Here is a 23,332-nt window from a genome sequence, read left to right as displayed (position 1 = left end):
AAAAAGACCCCCCCCCCCAAAATAAAAAAAAAAAAACAAAACCCAAACAACTAAAACAAAACCTTCAAGTCTTAATTTTCCAGAGGGAAAAGGAGAGGGGGAAAAAAATAAAGTTTCCTGCTCCACTTACAAGAGGAATCTCTCTGGGCTGGTGACACAAAGGTTTCAAAGCTCGGATTTCAGTCAGGAATTGACAGCTCTGGAATCAGCTCTTGGAAAGCAGGGGTGTCCCCCCATCCTTGCCCTCAACCAGCAGAGAGAACACTCACAACCAGCCTGGGGGGTCCCAGAGCCCCCCTCCCCAACATGCAGGGAAAAGGGGGGGACACCCACATTCCATTCAAAACAAAAACCAGGAACACTTGGGATTCTTCCCCAGCTGCCGTTGTGCCAAATTTCCTTCCAAGTCCAACTCTGCAATTCATTTTCCTGTTGGAATTGAAGCAAGAAGGAATCAAATGGTTCTTCCAGCCCCTGAGGAGAGCAGGGTTGGCCACAAGTTGGCTTTTTTTTTTTTTTTCCATGGAAAAAGCCAGAAGATTCCAAGTCAATGTTTAAAAATTAAAAATTTATATATATAGATATATATATATATATATATAAAAAAAATTTCATTCTGTTCCCTACTTTTCCAGCTCTCCTCTTACTCTTTTGTCATTTGGCAACAGGATCATCCCATGGCAGGAATTCTTCTTTAAGGAGATGGTGAGTGAACAAATGTAGTGAAAATACACAGTTCCTCAGCAATTCTCTGATCAAATCCAGGGATTCTCCTACATCCAGCTCCAAAACCAGGACAAGGAACTCATCTACACGTGATAAAATTCCATGGACAGCGTGGAGCAGGTTTTATCCCAAAAAAAAACCCTCTTGAAACATCAATTTGTGGCAGCACAGAAACCATCAGCTGGAAAATGGATTCATCCAGAAGAAAGCTACATGGGGTAAAATTTTTATGGCTTGTTAATTATCCCGGGATAACGGGGGGTCATGGGTCACACTGATTTCATTGCACAGTTCACAGGAGAGAGAAGATTCCAAACAAACACAGGAATCTCCACATGGAGCACCCTGGACTGGAGACGCTGTAACAACCCTCCAAAAACAGCCAAAATCCCTCCAAAAAGGAGGGAAACGCTGGCTTAGGACACGGATTCTTACTCAAGCATCCTCCAGGATTGTGTTTACAGGGATAACACTTTGGAAGAGTTCCTTCCAGTATTTAAAAATTCCAAAAGTTTGTGTTGTATAGAAAAAAAGTCACGGCAGAGAATGAAATAAAAACAGTCAAAGCCACCTTAAAAAGTTTGGAAGGGCTGTCTGTGATGCAGACAGGAATCCCTCCCCAAAAAAAAAAAGAAAATCCACTTGGGAGCGGCTCGGGGAACACGGGGCCTTCGGCCTCGTGGCACTCAAGTCCTGAAGCTTCCAGAACAATCCCACATGGAGGAGGTGTCCAAACCACCTCCTCCTCCACGGCCATCCCTCCTTGGAGCTCAGCTTCCAGAAGGTGGGAAGTGATGGTTCCTTGAGAAAAAGACTCTGCTGTTTTCCTTTCCATGTGGATGTTGTAGAGGGCTTTATGTTGTTTCCCCTAAGGCTCGTTTTATTCGGAAAAAGAAGGGAATATATTCAACTCTGGGAATTCTTCGTTGTTGTAGTTGGGCCCTTGGTCCCCCAACATGGTCAGCATGTCCTGTGAGGATACAAGGAGAGAGTTAGGATCCACACTGGAGTATCGAGGGGTGCCAGGGAGGTTTAGATTGGAAATCAGGGGGAACAGCTGGACTCCACCTCAGAGGCTTTTCCAGCCTCAGCAATTCCGTGGCTCCGTGATCATGTGGGCAATTTAATCATGGGTTTGCTGGAATGGATACTGTCAACCAAAGTGGTCCCTCTCCCAGGGAACACAGGGTCTGTGTCCAAGGAGAGCAGCAAATTTAAGCTATAACCACCAACAACTGCTGGGAAAGCTGGGGTGAGATGATTATGAATTCTCAGGAATTATTTTAATTTCATTGGACTGTAGCTTTTTTTTTTTTTTTTTTAATTAATTACAATTAGAAGGGGTAATCCAACTGGAATTTCCCACTGATCCTGCAACAGACCAAGACACAAAGCCCGTGTCCACTTCCAGCTCCATCAGGTTATCCAGGAGTTTGGGATCTCCCCAGTTGAGTTGAACCAGAGGGACAAGCTCTGGGTGCTTCAAGACCAGTGGATCCCACCAGACTGGGAGGTTAAAAAGCCCCATCTTACTGGGAAGACCTCAGGCTGGCTGGGCTGGGACTGCTGCACGTGCTGCTCCCCAGATCCTGGGCCGTGGTGCTGTCCTTGCCACTGTGGCCACATTCCCACGGCGTCGGCGGCGCGGGGCTGGAACGGGGCCGGGGTCTGCGCTGCCTCTGCGGCTGTGGGACAGAGAACAGGGGCAGTGAGCCACCCCTCCTTTGGCAATTGAGGCTTCTCCAGTGCTCTGATGGGATTGGGAAGGGCAGTGCTTTGTGTGGGGCTGCTGCTGTGACAGCAGGGTCGCCCTCCAGGAATTCCTGCCACAGGAACTCAGGTGTTTGCCATGGGATAGAACAAAGAGACTCCCAGAGGGGTTTGTTTCCTCCTAGTCAGCCTTAAAATGGTTCAAAATTCTTCTGCTGGGATGACCCCAGTTATCCCGAGCTGGGAGGAATCCACCCACCAAGTCCAACTCTGTGGTTGCAGGATGACTGAAGGTGATCAGTGTCAGTCAATGCACAGATTCAACTCTACTCCCCACATTTAGGCACTCCCAAAATCCACAAAAAAACGATGGAGAGCACACCCCACCACAGCTGGATGCTCCCAGCTTTCCTCCCAGGGGTGTTTTGCTCCCCCCAAACCCCACTCACTGAAGCCTGTGCTGCGGCTGGCCAGGGCTGGGTACGGCGCCGTGGTGGGAGAAGCCGTCGAGCCCGGCGCTGTCATGGAGCTGAAGGAGGACGGCGTGCCCTGGAATGTCCCCATGCTGAAGGAAGGTGGCCGAGTCTTCACTGTCTGGGATGCCACTTGCTGTAAAGAGAGGAAAAACACAGGAGAGGAAGAGGAGGCACGGCTTCACCTCAACCCCCAGCTCAGGGAGGAGCAGCCCCGAAGGAGGAAGCACACGGACACGCAGCACCAGAGAGTGGAAGCAGCATGGTTCCCCCATGGAGAGCAGGGTCTGGAAGGCAGCAGGGACCCGGGGCCTGCACCTGAGGGTTCGGGCTGTGCTACCTGGGGTGTGAACACCGGCCGTGTCCCTGGAGCCCAGGTGGTCCCGCTGACCTGAGCTGGGGTGGAGTGCCGGGAAATCTGGGATAAGATCCGGCCGGCGGGCGAGGGCTGCTGCTGGATGATGTTCACTGCAGGCACCATGCTGCTGCTCCTGGAACACAAGAGGTGTCTGAGGCCATGGACAGGCACCAAACCCCTCTGCTCAAGTCATTGCTGGAGGGAAATGAGCCCAACAGTTGGGGTAACTGCCCATCTGGGAAGGGTGGAGTGGTCCCAAGAATGTGTGGATGTGGCACCTGGGGACGGGCTTAGTGGTAAACTTGGGTTAACAGTCTGACTTGATGATCCTAGAGGGCCTTTCCAACCCACAGGGTTCCATGATTCCATACTGGGAAACAACCGAGAGGAGCTGCTGGGTTGTGGGAACTCAGGTCCTGGGCATGTCCAAGGCACAGCAGAGGAAACAGAGGGAATGGGCAGGAGCTGGACAGGTGAAGCCTCACCTGAAGTTCTCAGCGGGCCGTGCAGCAGTGAAGGTGTTTCCCTGGGCGAAGAGGGGCGGGTTGGCTGGCATGGTGCTGGCAGGGATGGCTTTGCTCTCATCTGTGGAGAGAGCACGAGTCATTTTTGGGCTGGGACATCTCAGGAACAGGGGCAGAAGCAGTTGGAAGAGAAGGAAGACTCCTTTGTTCCTTCTCCAGACACACACTCCAGGTTTTGTTAAATCCTGTTTCATTTGATTTCCTCTCCCATTTTCTACTGAACAGAGGTTCTCTGGGGTCAGAGCATCCACTGCAGACAGGGAGCAGGGAGAGGCAGGAAGGAGTGACCAGGGCAGGCAGGAGGAGCTCACCTGTGCTGCAGACCCACCTGTGCTGTGACCCACCTGTGCTGCACTCACCTGTGCTGCACTCACCTGTGCTGTGACCCACCTGTGCTGTGACCCACCTGTGCTGCACTCACCTGTGCTGCACTCACCTGTGCTGCACTCACCTGTGCTGTGACCCACCTGTGCTGCAGACCCAGCTGTGCTGTGACCCACCTGTGCTGTGACCCACCTGTGCTGCACTCACCTGTGCTGTGACCCACCTGTGCTGTGACCCACCTGTGCTGTGACCCACCTGTGCTGCTGACCCACCTGTGCTGTGACCCACCTGTGCTGCAGACCCACCTGTGCTGCACTCACCTGTGCTGTGACCCACCTGTGCTGTGACCCACCTGTGCTGTGACCCACCTGTGCTGCACTCACCTGTGCTGCACTCACCTGTGCTGCACTCACCTGTGCTGCACTCACCTGTGCTGATGCCAGGGAAGATCTCCCCGAAGCGAGGGTCCCGCTCCTGGCTGAACAGGCTCTCAGCCTTCTCCAGGGGCTTGCTGTGCTCGGGGCCGGCAGCGCTCACGGCCTGGACGGGCACCTGGGGGACACGGGGGAGCTGCTCACACCTGGTGGAGCTGCTCACACCTGGTGGAGCTGCTCACACCTCCTGGGGCTGCTCACACCTGGTGCAGCTGCTCACACCTCCCAGAGCTGCTCACACCTTGTGGAGCTCTCACACCTGGAGCTGCTCACACCTGGTGTAGCTGCTCACACCTCGTGGAGCTGCTCACACCTCGTGGAGCTGCTCACACCTCCCAGAGCTGCTCACACCTCGTGGAGCTCTCACACCTCATGGGGCTGCTCACACCTGGTGGAGCTGCTCACATCTCCTGGGGCTGCTCACACCTGGTGGAGCTGCTCACAACTCCTGGGGCTGCTCACACCTGGTGGAGCTGCTCACACCTGGTGGAGCTCTCACACCTGGTGTAGCTGCTCACACCTCCTGGGGCTGCTCACACCTGGTGGAGCTGCTCACACCTGGTGTAGCTGCTCACACCTGGTGTAGCTGCTCACACCTGGTGTAGCTGCTCACACCTCGTGTAGCTGCTCACACCTGGTGTACCTGCTCACACCTCGTGTAGCTGCTCACACCTCCCCTCCTGGAGCTGCTCACACCTGGTGTAGCTGCTCACACCTGGTGTAGCTGCTCACACCTGGTGTAGCTGCTCACACCTCGTGGAGCTGCTCACACCTGGTGTAGCTGCTCACACCTGGTGTAGCTGCTCACACCTCCCAGAGCTGCTCACACCTGGTGGAGCTGCTCACACCTCCTGGGGCTGCTCACACCTTGTGTAGCTGCTCACACCTGGTGTAGCTGCTCACACCTGGTGTAGCTGCTCACACCTCGTGTAGCTGTTCACACCTGGTGTAGCTGCTCACACCTTGTGTAGCTGCTCACACCTGGTGTAGCTGCTCACACCTCGTGTAGCTGCTCACACCTGGTGTAGCTGCTCACACCTGGTGTAGCTGCTCACACCTCCCCTCCTGGGGCTGCTCACACCTGGTGTAGCTGCTCACACCTGGTGGAGCTGCTCACACCTCATGGGGCTGCTCACACCTCATGGGGCTGCTCACACCTGGTGTAGCTGCTCACACCTTGTGTAGCTGCTCACACCTGGTGTAGCTGCTCACACCTGGTGTAGCTGCTCACACCTTGTGTAGCTGCTCACACCTGGTGTAGCTGCTCACACCTTGTGTAGCTGCTCACACCTCGTGTAACTGCTCACACCTTGTGTAGCTGCTCACACCTGGTGTAGCTGCTCACACCTCGTGTAACTGCTCACACCTTGTGTAGCTGCTCACACCTTGTGTAGCTGCTCACACCTTGTGTAGCTGCTCACACCTGGTGTAGCTGCTCACACCTGGTGTAGCTGCTCACACCTCGTGTAGCTGCTCACACCTCGTGTAGCTGCTCACACCTCGTGTAGCTGCTCACACCTGGTGTAGCTGCTCACACCTTGTGTAGCTGCTCACACCTGGTGTAGCTGCTCACACCTGGTGTAGCTGCTCACACCTCGTGTAGCTGCTCACACCTGGTGTAGCTGCTCACACCTGGTGTAGCTGCTCACACCTCATGGGGCTGCTCACACCTGGTGTAGCTGCTCACACCTCGTGTAGCTGCTCACACCTGGTGTAGCTGCTCACACCTCGGCACAGAGGAGGTGAGCACAGGGAGCAGCTGAGGGCCCAGCTGCTCCCGGGATTCTGATGTGCCTTTTTTGGGATAGCAGGACCATTCAGGATGCCCAGGAGCATCCCTGGAAGTGACCAAGGCCAGGCTGGACAGGGCTTGGAGCAACCAGCTCTGGTGGGAGTGGATGGGCTTTAAGGTTCCTTCCAACCCAGATTATTCCATGAGTCTATGATTCCACGTGATAAATACTGGAATTGAGCCACGCCCAAGGTAAAAACACCTTCTCAAACCTCACCTCAACCTGGTGCCACCACCTTTAAACCCCCAGCAAAAGGGTGAATTAAACAGTGCAGGACAATGCACAGGGAGTGCCCAAATCCCTCTGGACTCACCTGTGAGTGCTCATAGCCAGCCAAGCTCTCCCTTCCTGGGCCCACTTCCAGCTCTGCCTGGGGTGGCTGCTGCTGCCTAAAATAGAAAGAGTCTGTAACACTGAACACAGGCTGCTAAAGATAATTCCCAAGGGAACAGCTCTGGCTGGTTACACCAGGGATTTGTCAGCCTGGAGCTCCTGGCTGCAGAGAGGGCAATTTGGGAATGAAGGGTGTGTGAGGGGAAGGTGGAAATGGGAAAAGGAGCTGAGCTCCTCCTGACCTTGAGGGCAGTGGGGCCGTGCCCATGTCCAGGGGAAGGCTCTGCCCCAGCTGAGGCCTTGGCATGGAGTTTGCCAGGGCAGGCCGGGACTCCTGGCTCGAGTTCCTTCAAAGCAAACACAGAAAAATGAGATTTAAAAAGCCCCAGCTGGCAGCAAAGCTGGGTCCTGTGTGTAGCAGGGCGTGGCTGTATGGGACAAGATGCAAAACCCTCGTTTGAGTGAAGGGGTTTTGGAGTGAGGAAGGGGTTTTGGAGTGAGGAAGGGTTTTTTTGGAGTGAGTTTCCACCTGGTTTCCTTGAAAGGTGGTGTCATGGAATAGGATGCTCCAGGTGTGGGGGGTTGTGCCCTGCACACCTCAAACACAACCACACAGACACTGCTGCTCTGCTCTGAACTTCCACAGGGATTTTTGGGTTCTGGATGTGGGAATGGCTGTATGAGGAACGAAGAAGTTCAAAGAGAGAGCTCTGACATGGGGCAGGAAATCAGGCTTGCAGCAGATTTCAGCTCTGCAGGGAAGCAGTGCTCCTTTGCCTCATGGCAAAAAAAAAAAAAAAAATATTCCCGGATTTCCCTTTCCCAGGCAATCCAGCCTTCTGTTTGTCTGCTGGAGCTGCCCTTGCCAAGCCTGCAGCTCTAGATCACACACAGGCACAATTTCTTGGTCCTTGCAAAGGGTGTGGAGCTCCCTCAAGGAAAGAGAGAGCAGCTCTGACCATTCCCTGGGGTGTCACAGGAATCCACGAGCATTCTAAGGCAGATTTCACTGTTTTCAGGCACTGCTGGAGCTGAATTTTGGCAGCTTGTTAAGCCACACAACAAGACAGCCAAAGGCATTACAATTCCTGCACTTTGTAGCCCTCCAGTGCCTGGCACAGCCCAGCAGAGAATGGGAGCTGGAGGGACTTAGGAACTTCCCCAGGGTTGTGGGAATTGATGGGAAACTGGTGAGGGGGAGAGGCTGAGGCTCAGTTCTGGGTTATTCTGGACTGAGAGCCCTTCTCCAGGCACTCACTTGACGTTGGTGTTGGTGCAGATGATGTACTCGATCTCATCCGAGTAGGGGTTCTGGAAGGTGAACGAGCTGGTTCTCATCCACAGCCATTCCCGGTTTTTGGATCGGAAGCGGAACATGACTGACAGGACCTGGCCTTTTAACTTCACCACCTTGAAAAAAAAAAAAAAAAGAGGGAGTTACATCAGTAGCACCTGATCAAAGGTGGGGGAAGAGCCTGAGCACGAGTTCCCCCCGCCCAGCCCCCGGCGATGGCCCTTTGCCTCAAACCTGGACCACCACATCTCAAGCCTTCCCAAACTAAATGGCACTATTCCCTTGGGATAGCTTGATTCCTAAAGGATACAGGAGGGATTTTGATTCCTAAAATCCCCTTTTTTTTTTTTTTGGCTTCACTTCTCTTATCTCTTTGCACTGGTGAGATGTATGGAAAAGCCTCCAAGAAATGAAACACATGCTGTCGCTTCCCATTCCAACGGTTTGGAGCAATGGATATGAGCAGCTGGTTTTTGGAGTCATGAAACCACAGGGGCAGCCTTACCTGCCCTGCCACCAGTCCAAGGCCCTCAGAAATAACAGGGCAAGAAAACCACCTCCACTGCGGGTTCTGCAGCACTGGGCTGGGCCCTAGAGATGAACCAGGGTTTCAGCCAAGTCAAGCAGGCACTTGGGAGCCACATCCCTGGCCCTAAAAGCCAACTGGATCAGCAGCCAGAGCTGGAGTTAAGACTGGATTCAGGAGTTAAGACATCAGATGCTTCTGTTTTCATTTTGCATTTAATGATACGACTAAGTCTGCAACTTTTTGCACAGGAGAATTAGCTAAGCTTTGTTTTTTTCTTCTTGGTTTTCCAGTCAGTTTTGTTGCTTTGCAAGCACCAAGACATTCCAGTCTCGGGATGAACTCCAATCTGAATTCCACCCTGCATGCAAAGGGCAGCTCTGATGCTTTTACCTGTTGAAAACTGTCCCGTAAAAGCTGTTGGTCTTCTGGATGGCAGAAATCCACAATGTCTTTCCCCAGAAGTTCCTATTTTTCAAGGAATTGTGAGAGATTGAGTCAGTTCATCTGGCAGGCAGATTCCATAATTAATCTGTCTCTGGACAGGTAGTTCCTGCTCCTTCCCCCCAAATCCCTGCTACACAACCCAAGCACAAGAGCTGGTGTGCTGTTTTTTAAAAGAAAAGCACAACAGCTGTTGATCAATGTTTGATCTTTAACTCAATTGGAGGCAAAAATGGCTTTAATTGACATTTGACATAATCCAGAGACACCCAGCCTTCCCAGGATCAAAGGACTTGGAAAAACACATGGAAGAGCAACCAGTGGAGAAGAAACACATGTCTGGGTTAAGCCCAGGGCATGGTTTATCAAGTAGACAAGTAGAGCCATGATGTAGAAGGAAAAGCAAGTTTAAAGAGCACTTTTTTCTCCAAAAGCTCCTAAAGATCCTCACCTGGGGCTGGTAACCCACGGTGGCCACGCACCGGTGGTCGATGAAGGTGAAAATTCCTTCGGTGTTGTGTCGGGAGATGAATTCTGTGGGCTGGCAGACATTGTTCATGTCCGTGCAGTTGGGGGAGCTGGTCACCTGCCAGGAACACAGGGAGAGTCCCCAACCTGAGCTGCCAGCCCTGCACTGGGATTTGTGGCCATCAGGGAATGTTTTCAGACAGAACCGTTTAAATTTGGGGATTACCAGGACAAGGCAATGTTGGAAAAGGGGAACAGGGCACTCACCTGGAGCCTGCCAATGGCCACGAGGCAGAACTTGCTGCCCTGGCCGGCGTCGGGGTCATCGTCAGGCAGAGAAACACCTGGGAGGGGAGGACCAAAAATTCCAGCAAGGTTAGTACAGGAAAAATTTCAGAGGAATGGACTTCAAGACATCTCTCTGCCGTGGTCTGTAACCCAATACTCTTCCCCATGAAGGGATTTTGTAAATTAAGGTGCAATCCCCTCCTTTTCTTTCACCAGAAGGAATGAAAATCTCTGAATTTCAGCAAAAGCTGCACATCAGACAATTCAATGTTATTTTCATCCTCTACAGACAGAGGCACTCTGCTGCTTCGCCTGCAAAAATTAAGTCAATCTTAAAATAAAAGTCATGGACACGTTTGCAAAGCACTTCCTGGCACATTCAGCTCCTGGAATGGCAACATGAGACCACGAGCTCTTAAACCCAGCCCAGCTGAACACGAGGTGAATCCTTACCTGCTGGGGGCCAGGCTTTGATGTAGCCCGTGCAGTGCACGACGACGTAGTGAGGTTCTCCATCCTTGGCTGCACCTAACCCATTCCTTGGGAGAGAGAAAGAGGCTGTGCTGCAGTGGGGGAAGGTGAGGCAAGGTGTTTAGCTGTGTTATTTATATGTTGTATGCATGTGTGCTGTTTCTGTGTCATTTACCTGCAGCGATTCCTCATGAAGCTGAGACGATTGACAGCGACTGGATCCACGGAGCTGTTGCCACACCTGCACCAGGGTTAGAAAGGATTTGATCTTTCCTCATCAACATGGAAATAATCTGGATGTCTTGAAGAAGAAGAATTTCCATCACACAAACCCCTCATTCTGCGGAACTCAAGGGAGGTGACACCTGGGGCTGAAACTAATTGTTACTTTATCTGGATCTTCTACAACAACAGGGCAAACAAACATCTCAAGAACTTGACTGTAGGGAAGGCTCAGCCATTTTCTATCACGTCTACATGAAAATGAGCCCCCAAAAAAGCTGAAATAGAAGCATGGAAGGGCCAGGTTTAGGGAGCAAGTTTGGCTTTAGGCTCAGAGATTTTCCCAGGAATTCCTTCCTACCTCATTCGGCAGATGAAAGATCTCCGGGAGCCCATGCACATCCTCATGGACTGCTGCCCTTCCTTCTTCACAGTCCCCGTCTTCAAATCGAGGATACGACCTTAAAAACAGAAAGGAAAAGGAGATGCTGCTGCACTGGGAGTCCTTCCACCAAGACAAGGTGTGGCTCCAGGTAACGTACTGGGAGCTGGCAGGACACGAGTGTCACTGGTGGTACCTTTAGATGCATTCTCGGGGGGGGCTGCAGCATCCTTGGTAGAAAGGCACCAGGGCTTGGTTCCCTCTACAAAGGGAAGGGTTTAATCCAAGTCCTCCGCAGGCTCTCCCACCTGCCAGCCCCTGGCGTCCCAGCCCGGGCTGCTGTACCTGTGAGGGCGTTCTCGGAGGTGGAGAGCTGCTCCCGCAGCTTGCCCACGTCGTCGGGGTGCACCTGCTCGTACAAGGTGCTGCCGAACCACTCGGACTGCGGCTGGTTCAGCACCGGCGTCACCGAGTCCGACACGTAGACCACGCGCCCCGTCTCGCAGGACACGATGAACAGGAAGCCGTCAGCTGCCTCCAGGATCAGGTGTTTGAGTTCCTGCACACACACACACACACACACAGACACCTCTCAACTCCACAGCCAAAACACACCCTGGGTTTGGACTTTTCCCCCCCGCCACCACCCATCGTTTAATTTTCCCCTCTGCCATAATTCCCACAAAGCAGCATCAGGCCGAGATCAGGAGGCTTCAGGGAGACCTCACTGTGACCTTCCAGGACCTTAAGGAGGCTTCATAAAAAGAGGGATTTTTTTATACAGGCAGAGACCTGGTCGGTGAGAAAGGAGGGTTTGTAGGTGCCATCCGTGGAGGTGTTGCCGGTCCCACGCAGGGACTTCATGTGGGACACGGCCATGCGCAGGATGGTCAGCTTGTCCGGCTTGCGGGCCAGGGCGCTGCACGTGGGCACCATGTCCGACAGCTCCGTGATGTAGGCGGTCATCTTGTTCCTCCTCCTGCGCTCGATCTCGCTGTGGTTCTCCCTGCCACGGGTCGAGGAGGAGAAAAGGAGGAAGGTGAAGTTACCAAGGGTGGGAGGCTCGGCCGTGTCCCCACGTCGGCGCTCGCACGGGTGCGACACACAGAGACGCATCGGGGCCGTCAGGATTAGGAGTCAAGCCTCACATGCTGGGCGTGCACAGGGAATGTGGAGAGGAGGAGGAGGAGAGGCTACACCTGGACCTTCCTCGAAGTCACAGCAGCTCCCTGGAACCTGGGCTAACCTCCCCCGTCCACCACACAGCGCTGCAGGAAGCCAAAGGAGCTGCTCCCAAAGCTCCACCTCGCTGCAGGTGACCTCAGCACTGTCCATCCGAGGCTGGGTGAGATCACCTGCACCATCAGACCCTGCAGCTAAAACTTGGGCACCTGCTCTTCTGGGCAACCTGAGCTAGTGGGAGGTGTGCAACTGGATGAGCTCTAAGGTTCCTTCCAGCCCCAGGCAGCCCAGGATTCCGAGTGACCTGAATGAGCTGGGTCTCACCTCGCAGTGCTTTGGGAAGCCACTTTCCCATCACAGCAGGGAAAGCTTCCAAGCAGGTTCCACCTCATTTCTGCACAGATCATCCAGGCCAACCAACCTGGGCAGACCAGGACCAGGCAACACCTGGGGAGGGGTGGCACCGACCTCTAAAGAGCCACTGTTGGCAATTGCTGCCATCTAAGGAGGCTCTTGGCACCCCTTTGGCTCACAGGGCACAGTTCCCATCAAGTCCCACAGACCAGAACTTGGTTCTTTTATCCAGGACACATCGTTTAACTGGGATCCTAAGGTGGGTTTCCCAAAACAGAGCTTAAAAGCCAGGTTTCCTATGCAGAAGGATGGATCATGTGCAAGGAAGCACATGGTGGGAAGTGAAATGAGATGGAAGTGTTGGAAGGAGCAAGGATAGGCAGGTGAATGAACAGGATAAATACAAACATGGAGCATTTATCACTACGAGGTGTGTGCAGACATTCAGTGACCTCCTCACCTTTGAGTCAGGCAGCTTCTCTAAACTCACAAGCTCAGGTGTGAAAAACAAAGATCCTTCAACTACAAAAGCTACTGGGGAATCACCAGACATTTACATTTCACTTGCCCACTGTCAGCGTGCCACGAGGAAAGGATGGGAGAACTGGGATTGTCCATCCTGGGGGACACCTCTGTGCCTTCCTGAGCCCCTCAAACATTTCTGCACAGCTCAGTGCAGTCAGCAAAGGCACTCTGGGGGTCAGGTTTTGGTTTAAAGACAAAACTGCCCCAAATTGGCTTAAGTCTGTGAGGTGGAAAACGAAGGGCACAGGTGTTAAGGCTGCTGCAGGTGTGCCCAGGTGACAAATCACCTGCACGTGGGCACAGGGGGCTGCAGGGCCCATTCCTGGATTCTTGCTGCAGCATTCTGGTGCTTTCAGGCACAGTCTCTCTCATTAATTGCTAATAGAAACTCAGGGAAAAATGAAATGCTGTTTCCAGTGACACCACCTTTCCTGGAAGGAAAACACCTGAGCTTCTCCTGCCTGTTCTGAGAGTCCAACAGCATTCCCAGGACACAAAACCTTCCCAGATGGACAACTTGGCACCTCGACCCAAAACCTTCCCAGATGGACAACTTGGCACCTCGACCCAGGACAAGAGGAATTGTGTTTAGCACAGGTGAAAGCAGAAGCCCAACCCTGTGGCCTTTGGTAAAGAAATCCTTCCATGTATTCCCTAAAAAGGTTCTTCCAAGGATGAGGTGTGCCTTTCCTCAATGCCTTTCCCCTCCTAATCCCAATTCCACAGCCATTTCCAGGAGTTTGTTAAATCCTCTGCAGCAGATGAGGGAAGGAGGGAAAAAAAATAAAAAATAAAAAATAAAAAAAAAAAAAAAAAAGAGAAGGGATGCCTAGAGAAACATTAAGGAAAGGAAAAACTCTGCTTGTCCATGCTTGAAATCTCCATTCTCCTACCTGGCAAGTCTCTCCTTATCCGCTGAACTCTGCTCATCATCAGACCTAAAAATAAAATTAGCCAGCTAAGCTAAAAATGGAAAAAAAAGTTGAAAGAAATGGAAAAAAAAAAAATGGAAAGATGGACTAGGAAACCCAGCCTAGGGACAGGTCTGTTCTGCAGAGGAGCAATTCCATAAAATAAAACAGTCATTAGTTTGCAACATTCTACATTCAACTGGTGCCTGATGTGTTGGAGTTTAAAAACATTTTCTGAGGCTGTGACCTAGTTCTAATTTGCTTATTTCTAATATTTGAGGTATTCTGATATTTGCTTGACTTCAGAAGGACTCCAATTGCTTAAAAAGTTGGAGAATCTTAGCTTGGAATTCCCTTGGTAACAGCAGGGCTGCCCCAAATCCAGGGGGCAGTTTTGTCTCCTCCTGGGAGGTGGGACATTGATGGGCTGGAATGTGTCCAGAGAAGGGAATGGAGCTTCAAAGAGCTGTAAAAATACCATGGGCTCGGTGCCAGCACTCACAGAGATACTGTCAGACACCAAAAACTCATCAAAGTATTCCCTACAGTCTCCAGAAAACTCCCAATTTGTAGAGCTTCTGTGTAATTCCCCACAAAACACACAAATCACAATGTGTGCCAGGAAACTCTGTTCAAGGAAAACTTGGACTAAGCAGGAAACTTGAATCTCTGCAAGTTTCTTGAGCAGGAGAAAAGAATGAGAGTCCAAGGCCAGAGCTGAAAGGAATGGTGAAAAAGAGGAATGTCACTGTCACACTCAATGAACTGGTCCAAAAAACATCAAGGAGTACGTGTGGAACACCTTCAAAGAGAGATATTGTGAGAAGGGAGCTGCAGGATCCCTCTCATATTAAGTTTTTGGGGTTTTTTTTGGCACAAAAAGCTTTTAAATCATCAAATTCTTACCTGGCAAATCTCTCTTTATCGTTTGGCATCGGGTCATCATCACATCTAGGAGAAGGGGGAGAGGTTAAAGTGTTTACACTTCCTTCTTTCCCAAACAAACACTGAGAAAACAAGGTTTAATAACTCCCACAGAAAAAAAAAAAAAAAAAAAAAGAAAAAAAGAGAAAAGCCTGGGGTTAAAAAGGCAAACTTGGCTGTGGCTGGGCAGTGCAGGATAATTCACTGATCACTCCAAACACTGTGGGTGGACTCTGGGCATCACCTCCATGGGGTTTTCCATAGCTCATCCCAATCAAGGGTGCTGGGATCACACAAAATTTAATCCCATACCAAGAAATTGATTCAATTGCACTTGGAAGATGAAGGTGGCCCAAATCAGGACCTCCATCCAAGGGGTTTCTCTTGGTAAATTCTACATTCATCATCCTCCAGCCATTCCATGGGCATCCTTAAAGCCCAGGGAATTCCAGTATCACTGGAATCGGAGTTATTTGGAGTTATTATTGGAGTTAACTCCACTATCACTGGAGTTATTCAATCCTAAACCACGTAGTGAGGCTACAAATAAATGACACAAGCTATTCCAACTCTTCTGTGTTCCATATGGATCACGGGGAGATCCTTGCAGCCTCGCCAACTCCTCGGGAAATAAGGATGTCTCTGGAACTGGAGCATCCTTACAACAGATGAGGGTTAATTAATTAATATCTGAGGCAGCAACAAAAGCCACAGAGATGGAGGAATATTGCTGACTGGGAGAAAGGGAAGAGTTTGAGGAACTGGAGCAATTCCCACTGCTTCCAGAGAGGAAAAGCCACAGGAGCGGAAAGATCTTGCTCCAGGGAAAAGACACAGACACAGCTAGACCACAGGACAGAAACTTGTGGATGCAATGTTCTCCCTCACCTGAGGAATTTACTGTTCCCCTCTCCATCATCATCAAAATCGAGCCTGAAAAACAGAAAAAAAAGGTAGCTGTTAACCAAGTGGTTTCTCCTTTAAATTATTTTTCTGTCTGTCCCCATGGATGCAGATGATTCCTGAAAGGGAAAAAATTAAGTAATCCCAAGGCAGTTTAGTGATCCTATTGTGAAACAACCAGCACAGTTGGTTGGAAAGGGGCTTCTTTTAGGTATCTATCAGGAACAGAGCAAGGAAAAACAGTTGCAAAGGAAGAAAACCCACTTGGAGCATGCACGGACTCCCAACCTTCTGTTCCAAAAGCCTGGATCTCCTAGGAGAACCAGGGACCATCAGCAGCCTACAGATGGAGCATTCCCAGCTCAAAAGCCTGGATTTGGGTGCATTTAAAATTAAAACAAACCAAAACAAAAAAGCAGAAGGGTAAAATCTTCCTGGAGTTAAAATTCAGTTTTGTGCACAGTGTTTGCTCACACAAGGCCAAAACCTCACTTCTGACCAGTTCATGTGGAAGGACAGAAGACTTTTCACCTTTTCTTTCGGGATGGAAAACTGTGGATGCAGAGGAGGAGCTGCAGGGGGGTGGGAGCACCAGCAAATGGGGCTGAAGGAAAGAGTTTGAGTGACTGGGAGGGGTGCAGAGAAAGATTTCAGTTTGCTTGAAAATTACGAGGCAATTTCTTGTGCCAGAAATCTGGGAAGAGCCATTCAAACTCCCTTTGAATTTGCAAAGGCATTTTGAGCAAACAAAAAGCCTCCCACAAGCACATTGTGGCTTCTTCCCCCCACCCCTCCCAGGGACAGCACAGCTGCAAAGGTTGGAGTAAGGCCCCAAAACCCAGATTTCTCTGTTCCCCCAGGTCTTGCAGCAAACTCCTGTCTTGCTCTCAATCCTTGGTGTGCATTTGCTCCTTCTTCTGAGGCGCAAAGCTTTTAGTCCCCTCTGAATACGTCACTCTTCAAGGGGTGTAGCTGGCACAAAGACACGACCACAAAGGGAAAAGACTGCACAGAGCCCACCTGAAAGAAACGTCTCAGAAGCAGCCACAGCTCTTTCTGGAGAACAGAACTTCCTCAAAAAGGCCCTTTTCCCCCAGCCCTCCCCGCAGAGCACAGCCCCAGCACTCACCCACTCACACACTCACTCACCCAGGCCGTCTCTTGCTGGGCCTCTGAGCTGCTCCAGCCTGAGCTCCCGACCCGGCGTTCCCGGAGCCGACGGCTGCGCCCAGCGAGGAAACGTCGGATGCCATCTCTAAACAGGAGTTGGGGAAAAAAAGAAAAATATCAAAGAAATCAACCAGTGTTACTTCCAAGCCCCTCTGGTTCAGTGGAACACTCCCTGGTAGAAGCAGTTGTGTGTCAGCATGTGCTGGGGTGGGATCTGGGGTGTGTTTGTGTCATCTGCTGCGCCGAGGGGCCGGAGCACACGCTGCTTCCTCAGCTGCAAGAGCTGAGGCTGCCAAACTCAAAAGATGTGGGCTGGTTTTTTTTTTTGGTTTTTTTTTGGAGAGAGGAGGAGCCTGGTGGGAGCAGGGAAGGGGTTGAGGCTGCAGGATGAAGGAGGAGGAGCAGAGCTGCGAGTTTCCCTGATGACACCAGCTCGCAGAGGGTTCCTTGCCCAATCTGAGACAAAGGATGAACCCAAACGCTCGTAAAACACTCCAAAACTCAGCATTGTTCAGCTGACCCATGCTGGTCTTCACCAGCACAGACCAGTGGGCACCATTACTGGCCTGCTTGTGCTCTTCCACAAGTGCTTGGAGCACCCTGGACAAGTGTGAGGTGGCTGAGCCGTGGCCCAGGTGATTCCTTCCACCCCAAACCTGGCTGTGATTCCAGCATTCCATTTTCCTGTGTTTTCCCCTAATCCTGGTTCTTCACGGTCTGCAGTTGTTCAGAGCTTGCTCAGCATGCTGAATCTACACCCCAGCATCACCATCAGAGCCCAACCAATGTTGCTCTGCATTCAAACAGTTCTGTTCCACATCAGAAAATGAGTTTTTAAATCCGTTATAAACAATTTTTTTCTTCTTTTGCTGAAACGTGTCAGCTCTGGGCGTACTTTAACGGTTGTTGGTTTGTAAATGTGCTGTGAAACTGCCCCAAAACAGTCCAAAAACCTCCACCACAACCACTGCAAACTGAGCCTGATGCAGCCCCCAAACCACTTCTTTATTTAGTGATCCTAATGAGACCCTTTATCAAAGCAAAGGGAGCCCAGAACTACCCAGACACCCCCAAAACCCCAGTGCTGGGCTTCCCAAACCGCCCTCAGCAGCACCGAGAGCAGCCTGGGCGGGAAACAGCCACAACTGGGGGGACAAAGTGAAGAACTGAGGCCAGGTTTAACGAATTAGGGAAAAAATGGGCTTTAAGCTGGGGTTCCCAAGCTCTTCTCCACTGCCCAAAGGCAGATTTCAGTCCAACAATAGCTTAATTTCACTTCCAGAGTTGCACATTTACAGCTAGAAGTGGAGCTGTACAATCACCTCCGTGGTGTGCCTGGACCTCACAGCAAACACGCTCCCAAATTCCTGGTTATTTCTGCCAAAATTAAACACATTTTACCACGTTAACATTCCCAGCCTCTCTGCCTGCCTGGTTTGTTTTCCTCCAAGCTGCTGGCGTTGCTGAGGAAGCTTTTTTCCTTGCTGATCCATAGAATTTCCCAGGGGTGACTACAGTATGGAATAAGCATCCAGCTGGAGGCTCGGCAGCCGAAGGAGCCAAAAACAACAATCTCAACCAACAGCAGGAGTGAGCACAGCCCATCCAACACCAGCAACAAAACACCAGGATCCTCTGCAATTCCAAAATACATCTGGGGAACAAAAAAAAAAAAAAAAAAACCAGAGGTGGAAACAATTCCCCATCTCCCTTCTGCTCGATTTGGGATCGCTCAGATGCTGCTGTGCCCCAAGTGAAGTCCCAAGGTGACAGGTAAGGATTTTGTTTAATAAAAATGAAATCTCAAGTGGGAATAAGGGAGGGTTTCTCCTTTTCCCCAGCCTTATGTGAACATGGTGGGAAGAGAAATGAAGTTTTTGGAGAATCCCTTTCTTGAGGGGAAGGAATTTCCGCTCTGGGCAGGGGAAGGAAGTGACACTGTGCTGTTCTCACAGGGCTGAGGGGGACAGACACAGGGAATTCTTTTCCAAGCCTTCCACATCTCCCAGGAGCCCAACACGCATCCCACGAGGAACATTTCCCTCTCGTGGCTCAGCTGGAAGCCCAGGACAGACCCTGAGGTTGGCCACGGCCTCCCAAAGCCAGGGACAGCACGGGCAGGGAGGCGGCACGGGAAGAGCTCTGCCTTTCCCCCCCCCCCCACTTTGGGATTTTTGGGAAATGCCCACGAACACAAAGATTGTGTTCATCCCCATTCCAAACACGAGGTGAATTCCTGGAGCACACGGTGGAGTTTTTTTCACTCTGTCCAACTCCCTGGAAGGAGGCTGGAGGCAGGCTCTGCTCTCCCCAGGGAACAAGAGGATGAGGATGAGGATGGTACAGCCCCAAGCTGTACCAGGGCAGGTTTAGGGTGGGAGGGAGGGAAAATCCCTTCCCAGAAAGGAGCTGCTGCTGGAGGTGTCCAGTCAAGAATCCCAAGAAATCCCAGGTGGGTTTCCAACATCCTGGCTGGGTCTGTGTCCCAGCCCTTCCCAGAACCAATCCCTGCTTGTGCTGGATCTAATTAAGAGAGCAAATGTAAATCCCAACCTCCCCCCACCAGTGCTCCAGGCTCCCAGCCCAGCTCTCCTGGGAAAAGCTCTGCTGCAACCACTGGCATCCCAACAGGGAAAAAAAAAAAAAAAAAAAAGAAAAAAAGCTCCAAAAATAAAATTACTGCAAATATTCCCAGCTGTGATTTACGAGCTGCAGCTTTTATATACATTTTTATTGTACCAAACTGGTGATTTTTTTTTTTGCTGCAGGAGCTTCAGCAGGGGGTTGATTGCCAGGCTCACGTTTGGACATCAAATCTTATAAGATTTGTTTTAAATTTAACCATTTGTGAGCTCCCCAGAATGTTTGGAGCAGGTTTGGGAGCCTTAAAAGCTCTAAGGCTTGGATATTTCTGCTTTTATGGGTTTTTTTTATTTACAAAACATCTCAATTTCCATGTCTGGGGTACATTAAATTGATTTTTTTTTTTTTTTAAAGTAAGCAGGAGGTTTTCAGCTTGTTTGAGTTTCCCATGCAATGCCAGCTCAGCACTTTCATCCCCATGGGGAACCTTCTCCACGAAGAAATATAAAAATTAAGAAAAGAACGTTCCTTCCAATGCTAAGGGGTTGAAATGAAGACATTCTGGGGAGTTTTCAGGCATTACCCAGCATCTACTGGAGCCCTGAAATCTGGTTTTTTTTTTTAACACTTTAAGGAAAAGAAGCCCCACGTTATTTGTGAGAATTCTTCAGAATTTAATCTCCTGGTTTACTGCTTGTGTATTTCTCTCCCTCTGTGTAAAAGGGTTGAGTGAATATTGGTCACTCTGCCCACGATTAAAAATATTAAACGCAGATGTTAAAAATCCTCTTTTCTTTCAGAATTTTAAAACTTTCTTATTATGCAAAACACCACAGAGCCCTGAAGACTCCACTTCCACAAATGCTTGCATACCCACGAGCATCTTCCTTCCTCCTAAACTGGATGGTCTGAGTCCCCAGTGCGTTGTTTTTTCCCACCTTTAAAAGCCACAAAACCTCCCTAAAACGTTCAAATAAAACCCCTGGGATCCTTCAGCAGCGTCACTGAACACTCCTGGATAAACCTGAGCGTGTCTCACGACCCTCAAGCCACAAAGCACAAGTTAAGATTAAAAAAAAACTCAAAAAAATCAAAAAACCACAAACAAACTCAAATTCTGATCTCAGCCACCACGCTGTAAATCCATCACGACTTCACAGGCGCCGGGTTAATCTGGACACGAGCTCGTTTCGGAGCAGTTTGGCCAGAAAATTGATAAAATCTCTTTTTTTTTTGTTTTTTTCTGGGATCAGCAGCTCCCAGCTTCCTGTGCAGAGGGAGCTGAGGACTCTGGGGACCAACCTGAGGGAACATTGTGCTCCAGGGCCCTCCCCTCCTTCACAGAGCTCAGAGGGACTTTCGTGCAAAACCTCCAAACCGGGCCATGAGCTTTTTTGTTGGGATTGAACAAAAAAACCTCAGCGAAACGCAGCTGATAAAGGGTTAAAACCGGGCAGAATCCATCAAGGAAAACAAATCCAAACGAGCGATGATGGAAACCTGGCACAGGGACCCCAAATCCAGATCCCCACCTCGAGGGTCTCCGGGACCCCCGGCCCCAAGCACCCCAAACCCAGGTAACACAGACTCAGTGAAACGCAGCTGATAAAGGGTTAAAACCGGGCAGAAACCGGGAAAACAAATCCAAACGAGCGATGATGGAAACCTGGCACAGGGACCCCAAATCCAGATCCCCACCTCGAGGGTCTCCTCGTACCCCAAACCCAGGTAACACAGACTCAGTGAAACGCAGCTGATAAAGGGTTAAAACCGGGCAGAATCCATCAAGGAAAACAAATCCAAACGAGTGATGATGGAAACCTGGTGCAGGGACCCCAAATCCAGATCCCCACCTCGAGGGTCTCCGGGACCCCCGGCCCCAAGCACCCCAAACCCAGGTAACACAGCCCTGACTCAGTGAAACACAGCTGATAAAGGGTTAAAACTGGGCAGAAACCGGGAAAACAAATCCAAACGAGCGATGATGGAAACCTGGTGCAGGGACCCCAAATCCAGATCCCCACCTCGAGGGTCTCCTCGTACCCCAAACCCAGGTAACACAGACTCAGTGAAACGCAGCTGATAAAGGGTTAAAACCGGGCAGAAACCGGGAAAACAAATCCAAACGAGCGATGATGGAAACCTGGTGCAGGGACCCCAAATCCAGATCCCCACCTCGAGGGTCTCCTCGTACCCCAACCACAGCCCCGACTCTTGCAGGGTGCCCCCATCCCTCTGTGCCATTTCCCCCTCTCCAAACCCCCCTCAGCCCCTTCAGGAACCTCCCCACGCTCCTGTCAGACCCTCAGGGGTCCCTTCAGCCCTTCAGCCACCGCTGAGGGTCCCTCTCAGAGCCCCCCACACGACAGCCCTCGCCCCTGAGGGTCGCCCTCAGCTCCCGCTCAGCCCTCCCTGATCTCCCCCTGGCCCCTCCGTCCGCCCCCCAGCGCCATTTCCCCCTCTCCAAACCCCCCTCAGCCCCTTCAGGAACCTCCTCACGCCCCTGTCAGCCCCTCCAGGGTCCTTTCAGCCCTTCAGCCACCGCTGAGGGTCCCTCTCAGAGCCCCCCACACGACAGCGCCTGAGGGTCGCCCTCAGCCTTGCAGGCCCCGTGAGAGCCCTTGAGTCCCCTCAGGCCTCCCTCATCCCCTAAAGCCCCCCTCAGCCCCCTCAGCTCCCGCTCAGCCCTCCCTGAGCTCCCCCTGGCCCCTCCGTCCGCCCCCCAGCGCCATTTCCCCTTCTCCAGACCCCCCTCAGCCCTTCAGGAACCTCCCCACGCCCCTGTCAGCCCTCGCCCCTGAGGGTCGCCCTCAGCCTTGCAGGCCCCGTGAGAGCCCTTGAGTCCCCTCAGGCCTCCCTCATCCCCTAAAGCCCCCCCTCAGCCCCCTCAGCTCCCGCTCAACCCTCCCTGAGCTCGCCCTGGCCCCTCCCGCCCGCTCCCCAGCCCCGCTCGTGCCGCCGCGGCCGGGCTCACCCGCGCTGGCGGCGGTGGCGGCCATGGCGGGGGTCCCGGGCCGCCCCCTCCTCGCTCCGCTCCGCCGAGCCAAGATGGCGGCGCAGGAAAACCTCCGCCGGCCCCCCACAGCCCCGCCGGCGCGGGGGCGGGGCCAGCGGCACGGCGGCTTCCTATTGGTTCAACCTGGGGGCGGGAGGAGGGACACGGGGAGACGCGGCATTGCTATTGGTCCGAGCGGAGGGCTGGGGGCGGGGACAAGCGGAGGGCACGGCTGGGGGCGTGGCGAGCGCGGCAGTGTCCCGCCCCCACCGGGAAGGAGGCGGGGTTTGTCGAGGGGGCGTGGCTAAAGTGGGTGGTGTTGCTGACGTCACATAACATTGGGATTAGGATTGGGATTAGAATTAGGATTGGGATTGGGATTAGGATTAGGATTGGGATTGGGATTAGGATTAGGATTGAGACTGGGGTGAAGCTGGTGTTCCAAAACCCCGCGAATGAAGATGCGGATCCAGACCGGACGCGTGATTTGGGTCGGAACCCGGATTGGGTTCGGAATGTTTTTTTTTTTTTTTTTTTTTTTTTTGTCAGGGCCGGAATTTGGGGCCACCAACAGGACCCCACAACTCATCCTTTGCTGAAAAAAAAATCTCTGGAACGCCCCTACAGCCCGGCTCTTGGGGTGCCAAAGTTTCACTGTCTTCCCAAAATGATCGTTTTTTCTCTCAGAGCAGGGGGGGAAAAAAAAGAAATTCGAAGGAGATTTTGGGCGTATTTTGGGCGTTCTGGTGTTTTTGTGAGGCTGTCTCGCCAGATCCAAATGGCAGCTCACTTCATTTTCCCAAGAGGTTTTTTTTTTTTTCCCCAGTCTATTCCAATATAAGCCAAAAAAAACAACAAAAAAAAAAACCACCTTGAAATGCTCTCCCAGGCAAGGCTTTTGGATTTTGGGGCTCAATCCTCCTCAGCGCTCCCCCTGTGACCCCCCGAGCCGCCGGGAAGATCCGTGAAGGGACCCGGGGGGGGGTGTGGGGTGGGAATTTGATCCCCTGAAAAG

The 23,332-nt window shown here is 51.7% G+C and overlaps 1 protein-coding gene across 7 annotated transcripts; it reads right to left on the bottom strand.

Moving 5' to 3' along the window:
* Positions 1–51: 51 nt before the first annotated feature.
* ARNT (aryl hydrocarbon receptor nuclear translocator) lies at positions 52–22,387 on the bottom strand. Of its 7 annotated transcripts, XM_053966761.1 has the most exons (24): positions 22,297–22,364; positions 18,171–18,393; positions 16,719–16,824; positions 15,555–15,599; positions 14,649–14,693; positions 13,725–13,769; positions 11,563–11,776; positions 11,116–11,329; positions 10,967–11,032; positions 10,750–10,849; positions 10,342–10,407; positions 10,149–10,258; positions 9,675–9,751; positions 9,391–9,525; positions 8,889–8,963; positions 7,934–8,085; positions 6,918–7,022; positions 6,656–6,731; positions 4,544–4,667; positions 3,753–3,852; positions 3,250–3,400; positions 2,886–3,045; positions 2,260–2,411; positions 52–1,696 (listed from the first exon to the last, which is right to left on the bottom strand). In XM_053966761.1, the coding sequence occupies exons 2-24, from the start codon at positions 18,391–18,393 to the stop codon at positions 1,607–1,609; spliced, it is 2,631 nt and encodes an 876-aa protein (XP_053822736.1). In that variant the 5' UTR covers positions 22,297–22,364; the 3' UTR covers positions 52–1,606. The 7 variants fall into 7 exon arrangements, with proteins under 7 accessions (XP_053822736.1, XP_053822740.1, XP_053822737.1 ...); XM_053966765.1 differs by lacking the exon at positions 18,171–18,393 and having other exon boundaries at positions 10,149–10,234; positions 22,297–22,387; XM_053966762.1 differs by lacking the exon at positions 10,967–11,032 and having other exon boundaries at positions 10,149–10,234.
* Between the last annotated feature and the right edge of the window lie 945 nt (positions 22,388–23,332).

This window comes from Vidua chalybeata, chromosome 29 (genome assembly GCF_026979565.1).
Source record: "Vidua chalybeata isolate OUT-0048 chromosome 29, bVidCha1 merged haplotype, whole genome shotgun sequence".
Taxonomy (NCBI): domain Eukaryota; kingdom Metazoa; phylum Chordata; class Aves; order Passeriformes; family Viduidae; genus Vidua; species Vidua chalybeata.
Note: the sequence above shows the minus strand (reverse complement) of the source record. Positions and strands in the feature narration are given on the sequence as shown.